Here is a 19,310-nt window from a genome sequence, read left to right as displayed (position 1 = left end):
TGAACGCTGTTAAGAGGTGCTGACACTTATCAGCAGCTGTGGCCCCACATCGGCGTAGCTGATTGAGCACATATAAGCTGAATTACAGACCCTCTATGGTTACCTCCTGTACAGTACTATAGACCACCACTAACGGGTCTGAACAGCGGTAACACACCGACCTGCAGTTCTCCAAGCCACCAGCCAGAGGCGTTCTTGCCAAGGATGAGGATGAGCTTGCCATTTTCCAGGTTCAGCTGATGAGGGCCAGTAGAGAAATGGGCCCTAATCACTTGGCCAATCTCTGAGCACACAAAATACAAATCTAGATTTAAATTGCAGCAAATGCAAAACAAGGAGTTGTTTTCTTATGTGTGAGTCAGTGAGAGAAATATCATTAAAAAAAAAAAAAAAGAGTAGACTTTGAGCTTACCTGGCTTCTTCTTTCCAGATGTGCTCGATGTCTGAAATAATACAAATTATGAAGCTGTTATTTCAACAGCATTTGTAAATAAAATCTTTAAGAGCACTTCAGAAAAATACAGGTAGTAAAAAAATAACAGGAACACATTACAATATAATACATCATCCACTATAATTCAGTTTATCCCTTGTATGTGTTGAGCGTTCTTACATCTGTCTCTTTCGGTTTGACGTAGTTGCTGGGGAAGACGCCTGTGCGGTCACCTAGAGAGCCATTCCACCACTCTCCGTCTCTCTTGCTCACCAAAATCACATCTCCCTCTTTGAACGTCAGATCACCGGGCTCCGGCGACTCATAGGTGTACAATGCCATGTATTCTGGAGAGGAAAAGGACAAATGAACGAAAGCTAAAAAAGCCAAAATATTGTACTTAGTGTGGTGTGGTTTCAAATAGGCCAGAATGACTGGCCATGTGGTTATAATGTGGTTATAATTTGTATGCCAATTACAAAATATACTATAAGTTTCCTTCCCTGGCCCGTTCTCTTGATGATACGGATCTCATCTTTACAGGTAAACATAGTGGATAAACATGTACTTTATGTAATTCAGCTGGAAATACAGATTTCACTGTGCACTTCTGCCATAACAAACAATTCAAGGTTAAGATAAAACTAATATATGGGGCCATGTGTTCTCCTTAGATCACCTGGCAATCATTGTAAAATGTTAAAATATGACCTAGATAAACAGCAACATGTATAGTGTATAATGTTAGCAACATATGAAGATAAATATTAGCTGAACTGCATTAGGTCAATATTTCAAAGGAAGGTGGAGATAATGTCTTAGTGTACCTTCAAGCTGCAGGCTGTCGCTTGACTCTAAAGCATCAGGAGGAGAGCTCTTCATGCTATAAACACAGAAAGCCAACAGTACATTACCATACTTTTTAATTTAAAGCACTCTGATGTATTGCATCCATCTCTCAATTAATCAATTAATCTATATCTATATCTATATCTATATATATATATATATATATATATATATATATATATATATATATATATATATATATATATATATATATATATAAAAAAAATGTTGATAAGAGACAAAGCCACTGTCCTCCCACTAGCTTAATTATGGGGAACAAACTTACTCTGAACTCTCTTCTTCTCCCAGCAGCATCACATATGTCTTGGGGAACCAGCCCCGTTCACCGTTCAGCTCTCCCAGCCACCAGTTCTCCTGCTTCTCCAGCACCTGAATGACATTGTCCTTATTGAAGTTCAGATGGTTGTCTGTCTTTGCTGTCCATGAACACAGGGCCTGGGCGAGCAGGTTACCCACCACCTGCTGACAGAGGCACAGAAATAAAGACAGTACAGTGAACATCTGAGCATTCGTGTGCAGACACTAATCATACTAGGTAATCAAAGGGTAGTAGCTGGTCCAGCAGCATAAGGTGACAATCTGTAAACCTCTCACCTGTCCTTGTGTCTCCAAGGGTGCAAGGTTTGGAGAGTGTGTTGGTGTAAAGGCAGACTTTGTCCCTCCTGCCTTGGCAGCCTCAAGGGCATTGGAAAGCTGAGACTGGAGCGGCACTTTAGGAGCAGCAGTAGCAGCAGCAGCCGTATTATTATTAGCCATGTCTGATGGGGCTATTCTCTCCACGTAGCTCTCTGGGAACCAGCCCATCTTCCCTTGTTTGCTGCCATAAAGCCAACCCTCCTCCCGTTCTGTCGTCTCATCAACCTGACAGGAGACAGGACAGTTTGAGAGACAAGAAGGGAAAGGTGTAAAAGCACAAAGGGGGGGAGCAAAAGTTAAAGAGTGAGGAAGAGATAGGACAAGAGTGATATTTTCTCTTTTGTCTGGCCCTTATGAGACATAATTTTCATTCTTACCTCGATGATATCATCTGCATTGAAGCTAAGTTCTTCATTGTTTCGTGCAGTGAATGGATAGAGTGCTCTGAAGGATGTGAGAGCGGCCGACTTCCTGTGTTGTGTGGCCCTGGGTTGTCCACCTAAAGCAGTACAACAAGAATCATAATGTGATTTGAGCATAAAAAGTGGTTTTAACAGACACTAAAGGCAGTAAGAGACGACAGAGAAGTAGAGATGAGTACGAAAATGTGTGTGTGTGTGTCTTACCCTTCCTCTCCTCCAGTCCTCTCAGCAGAGCCGTCAGTTTCTCTTGAATATCCAGCTTCCCTCCTCCACTTGGCTGCTGCTGCTGCTGCTGACGAGATGTCTCCTCCTTCCTCCTTCTCTCCTCCTCGGCTTTCTTCCTCTCCTCTGCCTCCTCTTTTCTCTTCCTCTCCTCTTCTGCCCTCTTTCTTTCTTCCTCACGCTTCCTCCTCTCCTCCTCCTGCTGCTGCTGCTGAAGCTTTCTCCTCTCTTCCTCCCTCTTTCTCCTGTCCTCCTCCACTCTCTTCCTTTTCTCCTCCTCCTCTCGCTTTCTCCTCTCCTCTGCATCTCGGATGGCAGCCTCGGCCGCCCTCTGTCTCCTCCTCTCCTCCTCCTCCCTCTCCCTCCTACGCTCCTCCTCTCTCCTCTCCTCCTCTAACCTCTTTCTCTCCTCCTCCCTCCTGTGTCGCTCCTCCTCTTCTTTCCTTCTCTTCTCCTCTTTCCTCCGCTCTTCCTCTAATTTCCTCCTCTCTTCTTCTAGCTGCCTCCTCTCTTCCTCCAGCTGCCTCCTCTCCTCCTCCTGCCTCCGACGCTCTTCCTGCCTCCGACGCTCCTCCTCTTCTCTTTTCTTCCTCTCTGCCTCCTCCTTTGCTCTGAGCTCTCGTTCGGCCTGCTCCTTGGCAGCCTGGATGAGAGCTTGTCTCTCTTTCTCCTCCTCCTCCCTCTTTTTTGCCTCTCTCTCCTCCTGAAGCTTCCTCTGACGCTCCTCTTCATCCCTCCTCAGCTTTTCCTGCCACTGACGCTCCTTTTCCATCTTAATGCGCCTGAGAGTGGGAAGAAAATATTAACGATATAGTAACAGTTTGTATGATATGTACTTTTTTTTTTAGATTTCTTTGTTTCTTGTGGAAATTCTATAGCAGGTAAAGAAACCATCATGTTTGCTTTATTATAAATGCCCAAAACTAAACCTGCATAAAAGCAAAGTACCTCTGAGCTTCCTCCTCCTCCTTCCGCCTCCTCTCCTCCTGTCGTTTCCTCTCCTCTTCCCTCCTCCTCTTCTCCTCTTCCTGCTCCTTCCTTTGAGTCAGCTCACGCAGTTTGTCCTCTTTGATACTCCGTAATTTCTCTAATGCTGCCAGCTGCTTTATTTGGCTCTCTCTCAGTTCCTGACGTAAACAAAAAATACACAGTTCATGGTCAAGTGATAGATGTGTGCCTGAATTTAAGACTGAGCAGACAAGACAAACATAATGGGCTGAGGGCTGTACACACAGCATACACAAACACACAGCAAGCACAAAGGTGGCTTAATATAAAGCAAAAATTGTCAGAAGATTTGAGAGAGAGGGAAAAAGAAAGAGATAATTCAAATTATAAGAATGAACATGAAAAGCCACAGCAACACAGAAATAAGATGTGACTGATTGAGAAATATGAAAAGACCAAAGAACAATAGAAAAGACGAAGAACAACAAAGAGACCTAAAGCGGAAACCTTTAGTAGGTAGAAGAGGTGATGGAGGCAGGCCAGCAGAAAGAAGATAGCCTGAAGCATAGAGTCCTCAGCACCAACATACTGTAAATTTGGGGAGAAGGGATATGAGATGGGTGAAAGGGTAGAGAGGAACGGGATCCGGTATAGGACAGGGCAGAGAATTTCCAGAGGAGAAGAAAGGAAGAGAAGCGCAGAAGAAAGGAACAAAAGAAAAAGATAATAAAGGGATAAAATCAGTACCAGAAAGAGGGTTATGAAGAAGAAGAATGATTGGAGGAGGAGGAGAGAAAAGAGGCACAGGGGCCAAGCAGTTGCATATACAGTGTGTGTCTGTGTGTTTGTGTGTATATATATGTAAATGTAATACTAAAATAATACAAGATATAAAGTTGTTATAAGTTTGGTTTTTAAAGGACAATAACAGGAAACATCCAAACTACAACCAGCTCTGTAGTCAATCTTCACATTGCCAGCACCACCCTGTTCATTCTATGTAATTTAAGAAACACTGCTGTTCAGATACTGCACTAACTTGGGAATGCTCGGTCAACAGTTTATTCCATTTGTAGTGACTGATACTTATCAAAGAATGAGTATGACTGCTTGAGGGGGTGCTGATGATGAATCAGGCTGCAGAAAGTAAATGACTAATGGTCCAGCTTCCCTTACAACTACTGAAACTGCCCTTCTGCATCGCAGTCAAACAAATACTGTTATGGAGGAGTAGGAGCAGAATGACAGAAGACCATTCTCCCATATGAATATGACAATGAAACAAGTGTTGACTGGTCAGACTGTAGAGTTCTCTCATGGTGGACATTTTGACTTGTCAAACAAGAACAAGTACCTAATAATATCAGTAATGGCAGCATTAAATTAAGGTATGCCAGGGACAGAGCCCTGCTGTTTACGTCCTGTTCCACGGCCTGTGTCAAAAACCACCCCCTCATTCACTACTCCCTATTTAACAGATACTCAGTGGTTTACTTTTGACACTCCTTGGTTTACTATTGAGTGTAGTGAGCAGTAAAATGCGATTTCAGAGACTTATTAATCACATCATCATTTTGTGTCATCACTGACAGCTGTAGAGACCAACAACAGTAATTCTACATGCCATGGACACTACTTTTTTTTGTTCCAATGTCAAATATGTGAGGTCAATATATAGCAGATACATATACACACACTCAGAATTCAGACACAGGCACTCTCATTTCTTACTGGCACAATTAAATGGAAAAAGAACCATCATCAGTGTTCACTGTTACACCTGCCTTCTGTAGCTTTTCACATTGTCTGCTGTGAGTAAGGTTTAGGTAAGGTAAGGTTCTGCCCAACTTGGTCAAACCCGCAGTCTGATCACGGTAAAAAACATCCTACACAGTCTGGCAGTAATTTAGAATTTGTGCTTAAGTGTTTTGCATACCACAACAGCAGTGTCCACAACAGCCATTTAGTTTAGATATTATGATTTACAACATTTTGTGACTGTTTTAAGGATCCGCAAATCAGCACACGTGTTCAATGTTATTTGTGGTTAAAAAGGCTCAGTGTGAATGTTCTATGTGAAATGTTGTTAGAACTGATACCATGTTAAGCTACTTTAACAATGCTATGCTTGTAATTAATTCCTACCTGCATGTCCTTGTGATACTGGTCCATCTCAGCCAGTTTGGCAGCAGTGTCTCTCTCTAGAGCTTCCAGCTGCGCTCGCAGTTTCATACACGTCCCTTTTTTTTCTGATACGCCCACCTTCAGGGTGGACATGGTCGACACTAAAAACAGATGAAATACAGTTAAAGAGGCTACATTCTTCCCATTGAAAAAAGTGCTATGAAAACAGGTATGTTTGCTTCCCACTCACAAGTATATTAAGAATGAAAAGGGGGTTTACAAAATGAAAATCTCTTTAATTACATTTTCATTCATATATATATGTATGTGTGTGTGTGTGTGTGTGTGAGTGTGTTTGTGTGTGTATGCATGTACACACACACACACACAGACACGCACACACATATACATACATATACATATATACATACACATACATTAATATATATATATATTTATATATTTTATACTGTTGTTAGTGAGCTCTTTACATTCATCCATCAGCACTAACCAGGCAGGTTATTCAGAGCCATGTTTTTGAGTTTCTCTGTCAGTCGCTTCTGCTCTGGAGTCAGCTGGGACAACTTCCTCTGGAACTCCTGACCAAGAAGAAATGCACGAAAAGCAAGAAGAAATGCATCATTGGAGGAAAATATTTGGAAAAATCCTATTGCATGTTTCTCAAGAAAGCAAAGATTAGACACATAACACATGAACAACTTCAACTTATAAACACATTGGCAAAAGAGAGAATCCACACACACACACACACACACACACACACACACACACACACACACACACACACACACACACACACACACACACACACACACACACACACACACACACACACACACACACACACACACACCTCTAGCTGTTTGTGCAAGTTGTTAATGTCTCGTTGGTGTGTCTCTTTCCTTTGACTGGTCAGGTCCAGCTCTGTCCTCTGAAGCTTCTTCTTATTCTGAATGTCACGCAGCCGGTCTGAGATCTGACGATGCTTGTTACCCTGAGGTAGAGATGACAGAAACTTAATGATGGGTGAAAAACATTTGGACAAAATAAGGGTACGTCTATGAGCGTCTTATAAATTGACCTGGATTAAGCTCATATATTGTCTCTTAACCACTCACCACAGCCTCCAGCTCCATCTCCAGACTCCTCTTCTTAGCTTTCAATCTGATGATATCTTCCTGCTCATGCTCCCTCTTTATCTGGAGCTCTCCTCGCCTCCTTCTCTCCCACTCCTCCTTCCTCTGACGCTCAAGCTCCCGCTGTGCAGCCTGAAATGGACACAGACACAAAAGACACTGAAGTAAATATATATGCATTCAAGTGTGAACAAACATTTCTACTATAAAAAGAGGAAACATTCATGCAAAAATGCATACTTGTACATACAGAGAGCTGTAATATGCCCCCCACCTCTTTTCTTTCTATCTCTCTCTGTCGCTCTTCTTCTTTCTGCTTCTCCAACTCCCTTTGTCGCTCCAGCCTCCTCTCTTCCTCTTTCCTCCTCCTCTCCTCAGCCTCCTGGGCCTCCCTCTCTCTCCTTTCTTGCTCCTCTCTCTTCTTTTGAGCGCGCCTCTCCTGCTCCCTCCTCTCTGCCTCCTGCAACGCAAGTCGTCTTTTCTCCAGTTCTGCATTCCCTCGTTCCAAGTTGGCTTTGAATTTATCTTCAAACGACACTGAATATAGACAAGTAGAAAGTTTTTTTAATGTCCCAATATTTAAGAACAGCTGATACATGCAACTTGGCTGCACTTGACTGGCTATGTTTTAGCCTGCTGGAAGTGGCTCCTGTGTATGTCACAACAATGTGTGTATATTTATGGCGTTATGTCATTACATGTACAAAAATAAACAGAGAATTTGGCAGCCAAGTCAGCTGCACAGTCGTGATCCATAGCCATTGATTGTACTGTGTAATCTTCGGTTACTAGGTATTGTCTCAGCCTTGCAATATCTATTGTTCTTAGCAAACGAGATTATAGAGAACAAGCTATAACACTGTGCCAGCAGTTAAACAAGGCTACACTCTCTTTGTTAGGGTGGAAGTGTGAGTACTGACTGTTGGTCTTGGCTTTTTGTGGAGGTTCTATGTCCAAGTCATCAGTCAGAGCTGCATAGAGAGTAGAGCTGGATCCATTCACTGTTCCCCTGCAATCATCAAAACTTGTTTGAATACACACAATTCACATCATCCAAATATCAAACACACAATCACATTAATGTAGTCGGCGTTTAATGTAATTAAATGTTTACATAACTTATTTCAAAACACTTTTTTGTTAAAGTGAGTCATACAGTACGTGTGCACATACCTTTGTGAGGATGGTACCAGCTCAGTTGGCAGTGTTAGCGGCAGTGGTTGTCCGCTCTTCGCCATGTCTACCAGATGCATTGCCAGAATAAACTCCTCAGCTTTCAGTTTGCCGTCCTTATCCACATCTGCTAAAGTCCTACCGAAGGGTTAGAAATTAGAGGTAATTTTTTTTTTCCTTTTTACAAGGGAGAAAAGATTAGTAGCTAATATTTAGCACCTGCAAGACAATCAAGGTCTTCAGTATAATTACAACTCTGTTCATCAGCTGTTTTCATCTCAGTTATGCTACTATTGTATACTAATGCGCTTGCTTAGATAAGATTAGTGACTAAACTTCTTATGTGTAAACTTCATGTATGATTACTCCACCTTCATTCAGTGAAACAATCATTAGATGCAGCCTTATGTAGCTTATACTATTACTATACTGTATAAAGCCACACATATATTGTCTGTTGATCACACAAGGTTCACAAGGAGGTTATTTCTGAACTGCACGTTGTCATATATAAACATAATGAAGTAATCCATAAGATCCGGTGGTGTGATGACACTAAGAATCATTTGCATAAAGAAAGGATTTCAGAAGTTACAGTATGAACTCAAGGTTGAGTTACAATAACCAACTTTATTTCCTTGTATTTGCCTAAAATAGATACTAAGAGCAGAAAGAAATATTTCCTTGACAAACAACAACTTATTGTCACACCAGCTATGATGGAATGAGGTTTTGTACTTCTGGCTCTTGAACACAACACTTTAGCAATTATAAGACAATTTTAGACAGACACGCACGCACACACACGAACACGCACAGACACACGCACACACACGCACACACAAACATGCATGCACGCACACACACACGCGTGCACACACTCACACACACACACTCACCAGATGGAGGCCAGCTGTGTCTGAGTCAGCATCGTGGTTGCCATGGCACTTCTCACCTGCTGACCTGACAAAAGTGACATGTGATATGTCAGAACATAGTATAACACAGATCTGTGGGTGTGGAGGAGGAAGGAGGAGTGCAAAGGTGCGTGCAAGGACCAGTATGGTATGTGCTGATTTACTTGTTAGTCTAAATTGAAAATGCTCCAACAGTACAAAGAGGGCAGTCTCATGCATCACTACTGCTTGTTCCTAAGACTGGGTTCAGGTTTCCCTGATGTTTCTGATAAAAATGTAAAAAGGTCTAATGTTTAATGGGAAACTAGAACCTTGTTAACCCTTGGTCATTCAACCTGAATGGAAAAACTGATGATCAAAGGATTGTGACAGTATGAACAACAGTCAGCCTTAGGTTTATTTAACAGACAGCTCTTGTCCATCTTGTGTAAGGTTTGTGGAGCTGTATGCTATAATCTACCAAGAGATTTGCCCAAGAGCTCAAAAACTTTTAAAAAGTCCTTCGTATAATCTATTTAATGAGTTGGACCGCATAAAATGTGCCAAGTCACATTAGTGAGGGAACCATCTGCAAGTCTGGCTTATATGAGTGAGTGTGTGTGTGTGTGTGTGTGTGTATGTGTGTGTGTATGCATATACGTGCAATTGTTGTTACGTCATAGCCACTTCAAGAGAATAGGTCCAGCAAGGCTTACAGTAACAGAACGAAAAGGCAATTGCATAATTGGCTCTGTGTGTATGTGTGTGTGTGTTTTTTGTGTGTGTTGAGAAACTGTCCTTGTGTCTGAACACAACCGCAGCTGGTGCAGACAAAGACTCCACTTCCTTAGAGTTAACTAAGGCTTGATACATGTTGAAAAAACAAAGAGGGGGGCAACCAGTATTAAATCATCAGTGACTGTTGTTCATGAACATTCATGCCAGCATTTCACGCATAGTTGGGTTTTGTATAACTTACACACTGCACATACATAGACACTCAGACACACACACACACACACACACACACACACACACACACAAACACGCACAGCCACAGATATCATACCAGTGAGGTATCCAGTCATGTGTTTATCCAGGCTGTTGAACTGCTGTCTGTATTTAAGTCTAGAGGCATGTGGCACGGCCCAGTCACTGGGACCAGCAACCATGGGGGACATCACAGAAAGGGATGAGGAAGCGGAGCTGAAAGACAAATAGTGACAAAAGAAAAAAATATAAGCTGAATGCAACAAACTTCAGAATATCTTTGTATGTTTAAACATTTAAAGAGACTAACAAGACAAAACAAGCACTGATTGTGCAAAAGGGAACAGTGCATTGTGCTTCCAAAGTTCTGTAAAATTGCGTGTGTATTTTACCTGCTAGATCCCAGGTCCAGAGGTGATGAGGCCTTGTGTATACCAGCAGGCGAAGAGGAGAGTCCTAGTGGAGAGGAGTAGGTGGACGCAGATAGAGGTAAGCCTAAAAACACAAAGCACAAATACATATCCATTACACACATTTCTATAGTAGTTTGCAACATTTTTAGGGCATTTTATTCTAATACTTAATTACAACCATAACATATTTTCCTCCTTCCTAAAGTTTTCAGAAAGGAAACGGGAGCCCTGCAAGGCTCAGTAATATTCTGTCATGCACTCACTGTTGTAACCTTGTCAAGGTAACGGAGCCTATTTGTGTGGAGATGAGACCTGACTCTGCAAAACCAGACTAAGATCAGTTTCTCCAGTTTCTCCCTCAATTTTATCATCGTCACTCTGCTGAAAACATGTAAATGGTTTATTCTCAGAGCAGGGGCATTCCTCCTCAATAGTTTTCGAAGTACAAGAAGCAGAAAATAAGATTCGAGCGAGTGATAATGAAAAGACAGACAAATGTATTTAATCGTACTGGAGACCCTCCTGATGACTTTTCTTTTCTTTTACAGTGACAGATATACAGCAGATTAGAAAAAAAAAAAAAAAAACAGGAGTGGAAACAGATAGAGAGATAAGAATGAGAATCAAGTGTACCAGTGGCCAAAACTCCAGCTGGGATTGGATGGAGAATTCCCATGGTGCCGTTTGGCAGTGTGGCGTTTCCCATGGTGGGCATCAGGGGCCTGGCGGGGGTGGGGGCTATTAGAGGGCTCAGGCCTGTTGCTGTAGGAACCAAAGGGGCAAGGCCTGTCATTGGTGTCAAAGGTGAGACTCCTGGGGTTGCCATGGAGATAGGGGTCAACATGGCGAGATTTGTCCTTGCCATGGGCATGTTAGACACAGAACCAATACCTAGGATGGACACACACACACACACACACACACACACACACACACACACACACACACACACACACACACACACACACACACACACACACACACACACACACACACACACACACACACACACACACACACACACACACACACACAGAGACACCAGGTAGCCCAATTAGATGACACAGTAGTCATTGTGCATGTACACGATATGTACGGAGACAATCAATTAGACATTAGCCAGTTAAAATCTCAAAATTAGATGTACTGTATTTGTTTATACATTTACAGCGAAAGGTTTTCACATTGCGGAAAATTTAGGACAACAATTAGGTTCCTAACTATCTAAACATCTATATATGTGTAATACTGTACCATAGGCTGGATTGATCATGGATGAGGTGGGGTTCTTGAGGCCGGGAACAGGCACTGGAGGCTGCTTCATGATGATTGGCAGGGCTGAGGGGAGCGGTGTACCCTGGAGTTTTAGCTTTATGAGCTTCATAGCGATGGAAAACTCCAACCTGTCCATTTTCCCATCTTTATTCATATCAGCCAGAGCCCTGAGAGACAGAGGAGGAACAAAGAGTGAGAAAAGAGTGTTACAATATTCAGGTATAGATTTCAATTTGCTTCCAGAGAATCCATCGCTCAACAAAATCTGAGTATGTGTGAATGTGAGAGTGTGTGTTTCGAACCATATCTCAGCCAAAACTGAAGCAGGCAACCCTGATTGGAGGAAAAACTTCCTTGCCTGCTCCCCTACAGAAAGAGACAGAATAAGAAAATGAAAAACAGAAGAAAATTGTGAGGGAAATAATTCTCCTGCATGTAGAACTGAAAAATATGTGTTTATTTCATAGCTACTTGTACTGTATTTAATCTCTTTGGATCAAATAGTTAACAGGTAAAGGATGCATCATGTAAATGTTCTGGCAGGGCAATCACTGTGAGCACGATGCACCAATGTGTGCACTGATGTGTGTGTTTGTGCGTGTACCTGAGACATAACCCATTGATGGGGAGAGGGTGTCAAACTTCTGATCATGTTTTCCCCTCTCATCCGGACTTATCGCCCATACACTTGGACAACCTAGAGAGAAAACAAAGTCACAGGTACGGATATATTTGAAGCATCAGACATGGTACATAGTCATTAAAAATCATATGAATGCCAGGCCAATCAGCTCTAAAGAGCAGGTTCACTAATTTTTCTAACTTTACTGAATAAATAAAAGGTCTTTTTACACCAGTTCATGTACCAGATATGAAGGATTTCTTTTCCTAAGAAAACCTGCTTCTTGAACAGGTCCCGAGCTGTCTACTTTCTTACTGTTTAATTAAATCAGTGTGAGTAAGGGACCATTTTATGATGTGCAAACTAACAGGAAGAAAAAGGCAGGAGCACACACACAGATGAGAGGAGATGAGAGGGGAGGAGAGGAGAGAAATCCCAAAGACTCAGCGGCATTTAAGAGATGGGAATTAACTGAAATTGACAAAGTGATAATAAAGCTATGTGTTTCCAGTGTTGCTGTATCACTTTGTTCATGCAGGAGTGGAGAACAAGCTCAAACTTTCACTACTATTTAAACAGCCAAGGCTGACTACACATCGTTGTTTACTCCACAGTCATATCAGTCAATATATGGAAAACAAATGGAACCAACTACAAAATGTCCATAGAACACAACTGCACTAAAAGTTGGACTAAAAGTTATTAGTTCCAGAGAATGACAGTGGAGCTTTTAAGATAAAAACCTCACTCACACAAACAATAAGAGACAAATTAGTAAAGCAGTGCGTACACAGACAGATGTACGTGCAGCCGAACACATGCATCGAACTAGGGAATATTACTAGAACTAGCTTTGTGTTGTCCCCAGCAGATCCGCAGGGCCAAAAAAGAAACACACATCTCTCTCTACAAAGAAACACACTTCTGGTTTGCCACCATCCTTTATACATTCACTCACACAAAAAACTGCAGTGGTCTTACCATTCATATTTGCAGGTGGCAGAGAGAGACAGAGAGGGGGAACTCCTGCTGGCGTCCTCAGCTACTGCTCGCAGCCATCTGCAAAACACACAGTCACAGCCCAGTCATCATTCAATACTGCAGCCAAGACAGGACAATGTTGTCACTTAGAGGAGGGAGAGAAAAAAGGGGAGAGAGAAACAGAAAGAGAGACTGGGGGGAGAGAGAGAAAGATTCTGGTCAGTCAGCAGAGTCAAACAGGACTCTTCCTGTTCTCTTCAGTCAGGAGCACTCTGGCTGCATCCCAAACATTTTATACCACTGGGACTTGTTCCAATACTATCCACACTGACTCTGTAGTGTCCAGAGATCAGTGCAACACATACTACACAGGCTAGACTGACGGACGTTTACACTTACTGTCCAGAGGAATATAAACCCGTGTTCAGTACTATGATGGTTCAGGCTTTAGTAAAAGCTGGCACATGCTGTGTCAGTGTGTCGGCAAATGGCCTGAAGTGTTCTGGTGATAGAAGGACATCAGTATATCATGCAGCTGCCCAAGTTTTCTCTGCAGATACAGCGTTCATCTTCGTCCCTTTATCAAACTGGAAGTTTTACTTCATAGTAGCATTGTGATGTTACATTTTCTACCCTGGTGAGGAAGTGATTATTTGTGACAAGTGACAAAATGTCACCAACAGTCATCTACTATGGATCGCCTCAAAAAATAAACATTTGGTGTAGTATTGTGTGTTCTTATTCATTTATTTTGAAGCACTGACCTTGTCAACTTCATACAAGCGTACAGTCTGCAGCCATGCTAGCAGCTTTGTGAGGTTGTGCTTAGGCAAAGCAGAGCTTTGAGCTAAATGCTAACGTCAGCATGATAACATGCTAACAATGACAATACTAACATTCTGATAAGCAGGTATAATGTTTACCATGGTCACCATCTTAGTTTATCGTGTTAGCATCCTAACATTTGCTAATTAGCACTAAAAACAAAGTGCAGCAGTCATTAGTTTTGCAGGTATTTGATCAAAGTCAGGCGTTGCACGAAAAGTAGGATCATTAAAGTCCTTATGATTCATCCTCTGCGGATCTTGAATGTCTGTAAAAGATTTTCTGGCGGTCCATCCAATTGTTGCTGAGAAGTTTCAGTCTGGACCAAAGCGTCGGACCGACTGACTAGCAACTCTAGAGTCTCAAAGATTTCCAACCTGCCCTTCTGTCACCCATGATCATGCCTTTTTCAACATCAAGCTTGAAATCCATTCTTGTCGAGTCATGCACAAGTGTGGAAACGGAGTTACTGTTGAATAAACCTGTTTTATGCAGCGGGAGGGCCCACTTCTCCTGCAAGGTTAGAGTTTTTAAGTTTTAAGTTATTACTTTTTAGTGCAAAGGTAGAAGTTTCCGTGTGCCAGTTTTCTCAGTTTTAATTGATAAATTGATAAACTTCAATTGATAAATTTTATCAGTGTACTACAATAAAGATTTCTCAAAAGGAGCTGTGTAGCAGTGTGGTCAGATGACAGAGCCAGCTTGGCAGTGGTCACAACATGGTAAATGTACTAGACTGCATGTCCACAGGCTAAATGTTCCATATATGGGCTCCTTGTTGACAAAAGACCAGTAACTTGTTTCATGCTGGGTTTGCCAGCATATTTATAGGCCTCGACTGTGACTGCAGCACTGCTCTGTCTGTTAAAATACAGCCATCACAAAACTGCCTTGTTTAGATTTAAAACAATTTTTGCTGTGGGATGAATAGTGTGAACTTTAGCTTAATGAGGTCGCAGCACAGACGTTAGCACTATGAGGACTAACTTTTAAATTTCAAAAACGTATGTGAATAGATATGTCACAAAGAATACAATACTGATTTTATCTTTCACTCTCGAGAAGGCAAATTAATAATTTTTCTGGAAACAACTACATACGCCCACAGTAAATCAGACAATCAAATGATTTCTGCAGCTTTCATATTCACTGCATTACAGGCATGTTGAACACCTGCTTCCTCCATGATTATCTTTCTCCCGTCAGCCAGTCAGACTCGCATGAAATTCCAATCTTTCTATTCAACACTTCCTGCCCAGTGACCCACAGACACAAGCATTTCCTCACGCAACCTCAGTTGACAGGAAGTGATCTTGGATTTTGGCAGAGGGGCAGCTTTGATGTCCCAGAAAATATAATAGTATCAGAGCTCAGGTTAGAACTAGGGCAGCATGAGAATTACAGATTTAGAAGTGATTTTTTGGAAGCAAAACTGGTGATGGCTGACTGGTCTACTGATATGAGCTTTGTGAAAGAGAACCTGAATGGGATGAAGAGATGAGGAATGAGAGGGCGGGAAAAACAGAATGAGAGCGGGAGTGTGTAGTTTTTGTAAAGTGACCTGTGCGATGCTCTCACAAGGGCAAAGAACAGCAAGGGAGAGCTAATAATCTACTGCCTGCCATCTGTCACTCTCCCTCTCTCCGTCTCCTTCACTCCTCATGGCTCCTCTCCTCCAGCCTCATTTATCATCCTTTCCTTCTTCACTTTCTGCCTTACTTTTCTTTGTACATATACATTTATTAACTACTGAGTACGTATGTATGTACATATGAATTATTCTTACTGAAAACTGCTATGGAGACTCCTGACATCACAAATGTATGCATTAGTACAATACCAAGACTGTATTCATTTACAGGAGAAACACAAAAGAATCAGGTTACCATTCACAGAAGCTAAGGATTTGGATTTAAGGATTTTCCAAGTGCTATTTTTTGGGGTTTTTTTTTTTGCATATTGCCCATCATACATATATGTCATAATTCACTCTTCACATACACTTACACACATGAACAAACACAAGTGGTCTCTGTCTCCGTAGAAGCCGTGAGCTGCTAAATGAATACAGCAGCTTGAATACTCAGTAGTTGCATAGTTATAAACCCACTGAAGTAGAACCGGGGTGAGTGCCGACTAAAGGGCTCCACCTACCCTAAAAACTTAATTTTGTACTTCACCAATGATGCAGGAGCCAATAAAAAACTACTAAAACAAGGTTGGAAAACAGCGCTACAGTCTTCACCATAGAGCGGGAGGCATAGGTGATACATTTACAGACAACACAAAGTTTTCATTTATTAATGGGCCGGGCAATTTTCATAACCTCAGAAAATAACTTTCAAAACACACTGTATAGTCTGAACCAACACGTCCGTGTAATGAATGGAGTCTGGAAACTGTAAGGTGTGTGTTTGACTCTCTGTAACAGCAAGAACCCGCCATGCTGAAGTGCTCATAAGCAAGAATTTGATCACATGGTATCTGATGTCATTATCCAGATATCCAGATCCAGATCACATGTTAATACCAGATGTAAATGGAGCCTGTACACAGGCCTCCACGGCAGGGACAATCCCAGCTAGCTATACTATATTTCCAGCTGTAGAGTTAAACTAGTAAACTCAAGCTCTAGATTGGCCATTATAGGCCATAGCAGGAAAAGCAAAAGTGTAATTAATACCATTAACAATGACTGTTCCATTTAAGTAAATCGGTGAGCCAGCGTACACAGCATGACTCTGAACCTAGTAAAGCTAAAAGGAGTGCAGCCCATATTATATTATTTATTACAATGGTGCTTTTCCTGCTATGTTCGTGAATTTCGGCATTTTGATACAAATTACAACTGTGCAGTTTCTATTAGTCTGACTACAGAGACTTTAATTAAAACTAAAGAAACAGCTAAAACATTTTCAGTATACACATTTTCTTTGAACTAAAAAATAACTATGTTTAACCATTTTCAAAGTCAACCTCTTAATGCATTATAATTGGCTAACTGCAGTGTGGTGGCTAAATTAAAAACACACTTCCACCAAGTGGGGTCTATTTTTTTATTTATGCCTTGCCTTTGGTGGTCAGACCTCACCTGCTTCAGTTCTGCTTTGGTTCCTGTTGAAAGACAGAGACATTTCTGTCTCTCAGTTAGTATATACAACACTGAAAAGTGTTGGATAAATAACTTGGCTGTGCCTGACCTTAGCTGCTTCAGTACGAGCCTTTGAGCCCTTTGTGTCTTACTGTCTCTCTCTCACTCGGAGTGCATCTGCCTGTGTCTGTCTGTCCCTTATATTGTGTTTAGTATGCATCTTTTATAGTGCCTCCTGCTACCATGTAGACTCTCTTTTACATTGCCAGAAAGAAATGAAAAACACAATGAAGAATCAGACAGAGATGGATGAGTCTGATGGATGGTTCTTATTTTCATCTCCCTCTGTCTCTCCGTGTGTCATTATATATCTATGCCTGTTCTTCTGCCTCTAAATCTATACCCTGCCAGTTCTGTGACCCTGGCCTGTCCTCATCACTAGTCTGTTCAGAAAAAAGCACTGTCTGTTGTTCTGAGAAATGATTGATTTTCGGCCGCCTGGCTCGCTGACCTCATACCGATGACATCAACTCCATCCACGACTCTGTTTCTGCCCCGCTGACTCTTTCGTTGACACATTCAGAAAGTGTTGCACAGGCCTTGGAGTGTTTTGGATTGGATATGATCAATGCTGTTTGATTTGCTGTTTCTTTTTTTTTTTTTTTTTTTATAAAGGCAAGGCATGCGTCTCCCTCCTTTAGTCTGCTTTGACCCGCCCTGATTTGTAAATATACCAAGATATTACAGGACTGGAGAAAGGACTCCGATAAATTGTTCATTTACAGTGTCAAACTGGCTTGTTCCTGTTGTACTGTGCGTATATACTGTATGCATGTTTTTCATCACCGTCACCATGGCTGTGGTTTAAGTTAAATAAATTTCATGGATGTCAGCTTTTGCACAAAGAAATGGTTACTTAACAAATACTGGCAAAAATACAGATATTGTGGATTTCTACAAGGCTCTGTGCTGGGTTGATTGTAACAATCACTGATACTGGAAATGATACTCTCTGGTGGCTCTGATTGTGTCTTTTGGATAACTGTCAGCTCTAGATACACACTATTGGACAAATAGGCCAGGATTTCCAAATAAAGGCATAACTAAGCACTGCTGCTGTATTGAGGGCAACAGATTGTCTTTAATTTCAATCTCAACCTAATTCATACCTCCCTCTGCCTGTCTGTAAGATAAACTGATAGAGTAACATTCCCTGATCACTTGTCACCAGCCAGCCTGAGACCTGCCTGCAACCTGCTCAACTAGTTTGAACCGAGAGGAATTCAGAAGACTTTCCTGCAAATCTGCCCTACAGAAGTACTTATAAATGCCCCGCATTTGGGTAACGATAATAACTAACATCTAATGAACTCATGACTTAGCTAGCTAACCTAACTCCCTTCCCTGGTCCCAGATCAGCACACAAGCGTCACCCCCTTGAAATATAGGTTTTTCTTTTATATTACTGAATCAAAGGAGACAAACTGAACAGACGTTAACAGGCAAAATTACACATAGTCTAAAAGCGTATTTGAAACCCAAAAGCCATCTATAGAAACATTACCATAACAGTATCAAACTTACACCCATGCTTAGATAAGCAGTTTCGCTTGCGTACCTCTCTCACCACGGCCAAAAAACATCAACTTCTGAGCTTTCCAGGGGCCTGAAGTTATCAACCACCACTTCTGGAAGGTTCCCCAGAAACACTGTAGAGGTTTAGTATCCAAAGAGAGCAGTAACTGTCTGAGAAATGTTAAAGTTTAGCAGCGATACTAGTCTGAGAACCTGTTGCTGACAGCTCACTGTGTCACACCAACAACATGGCTGACGACGAGTGATGGGTGGCTGTTAACGTCTGACCGTCCACCGAGTGGGAGGAGAGAGACAGGGAGGAATAAAAGTTCAACAGATGGAGAAGGAGAACAATTGATGGGAGAGCCGATGGAAGAAAGATAAGGAAGAAAGCAACACAATAACCAAAGTTTTTTTTTTTTTTTCATTTGAAGTCTTATATTGACTTCAGTTACCTACAGAGTGGTCTAAAGTTGTCATATGTCGATACAAGGATAGATAGTTATAATCCTAACCTTTTCTGATTTTGGCTGACATTTTACCACAGGCACTCTCCTGAGCCAGCAGTCATACATTATTAATATCTCCTGAATATTATAGTTGCGTAGTAAAACAGAGGGTCCCACTAAAGGAGGGCCTGACTGATAAATAGCGGGG

General features: G+C 41.7%; 1 protein-coding gene across 2 annotated transcripts in view; it reads right to left on the bottom strand.

Annotated features, from left to right (window-relative positions):
* The window catches only part of itsn2b (intersectin 2b), a 30,036-nt gene extending 11,101 nt beyond the window's left edge, over positions 1–18,935 (bottom strand). Inside the window, exons 1-25 of one of the 2 annotated variants that reach the window (XM_040123589.1) lie at positions 18,697–18,935; positions 13,163–13,240; positions 12,164–12,256; positions 11,862–11,925; positions 11,539–11,726; positions 10,918–11,175; positions 10,264–10,366; positions 9,951–10,087; positions 8,885–8,948; positions 7,986–8,123; positions 7,733–7,821; positions 7,087–7,349; positions 6,795–6,944; positions 6,530–6,670; positions 6,167–6,254; positions 5,677–5,816; positions 3,532–3,710; positions 2,566–3,365; positions 2,317–2,438; positions 1,898–2,164; positions 1,569–1,765; positions 1,261–1,316; positions 614–780; positions 413–443; positions 162–283 (exon numbers count right to left, since the gene is read on the bottom strand). In XM_040123589.1, coding sequence (XP_039979523.1) covers positions 162–283; positions 413–443; positions 614–780; positions 1,261–1,316; positions 1,569–1,765; positions 1,898–2,164; positions 2,317–2,438; positions 2,566–3,365; positions 3,532–3,710; positions 5,677–5,816; positions 6,167–6,254; positions 6,530–6,670; positions 6,795–6,944; positions 7,087–7,349; positions 7,733–7,821; positions 7,986–8,123; positions 8,885–8,948; positions 9,951–10,087; positions 10,264–10,366; positions 10,918–11,175; positions 11,539–11,726; positions 11,862–11,925; positions 12,164–12,256; positions 13,163–13,169 — 3,864 coding nt within the window. In that variant the 5' untranslated portion in view covers positions 13,170–13,240; positions 18,697–18,935. The remainder of the gene's footprint in view (positions 1–161; positions 284–412; positions 444–613; positions 781–1,260; positions 1,317–1,568; positions 1,766–1,897; positions 2,165–2,316; positions 2,439–2,565; positions 3,366–3,531; positions 3,711–5,676; positions 5,817–6,166; positions 6,255–6,529; positions 6,671–6,794; positions 6,945–7,086; positions 7,350–7,732; positions 7,822–7,985; positions 8,124–8,884; positions 8,949–9,950; positions 10,088–10,263; positions 10,367–10,917; positions 11,176–11,538; positions 11,727–11,861; positions 11,926–12,163; positions 12,257–13,162; positions 13,241–18,696) is intronic. The other variant, XM_040123597.1, reaches the window with a different exon arrangement.
* Positions 18,936–19,310: the final 375 nt, after the last annotated feature.

Source organism: Xiphias gladius, chromosome 1 (assembly GCF_016859285.1).
Source record: "Xiphias gladius isolate SHS-SW01 ecotype Sanya breed wild chromosome 1, ASM1685928v1, whole genome shotgun sequence".
Lineage (NCBI taxonomy): Eukaryota > Metazoa > Chordata > Actinopteri > Istiophoriformes > Xiphiidae > Xiphias > Xiphias gladius.
This window is presented reverse-complemented; position numbering and strand designations above follow the sequence as displayed.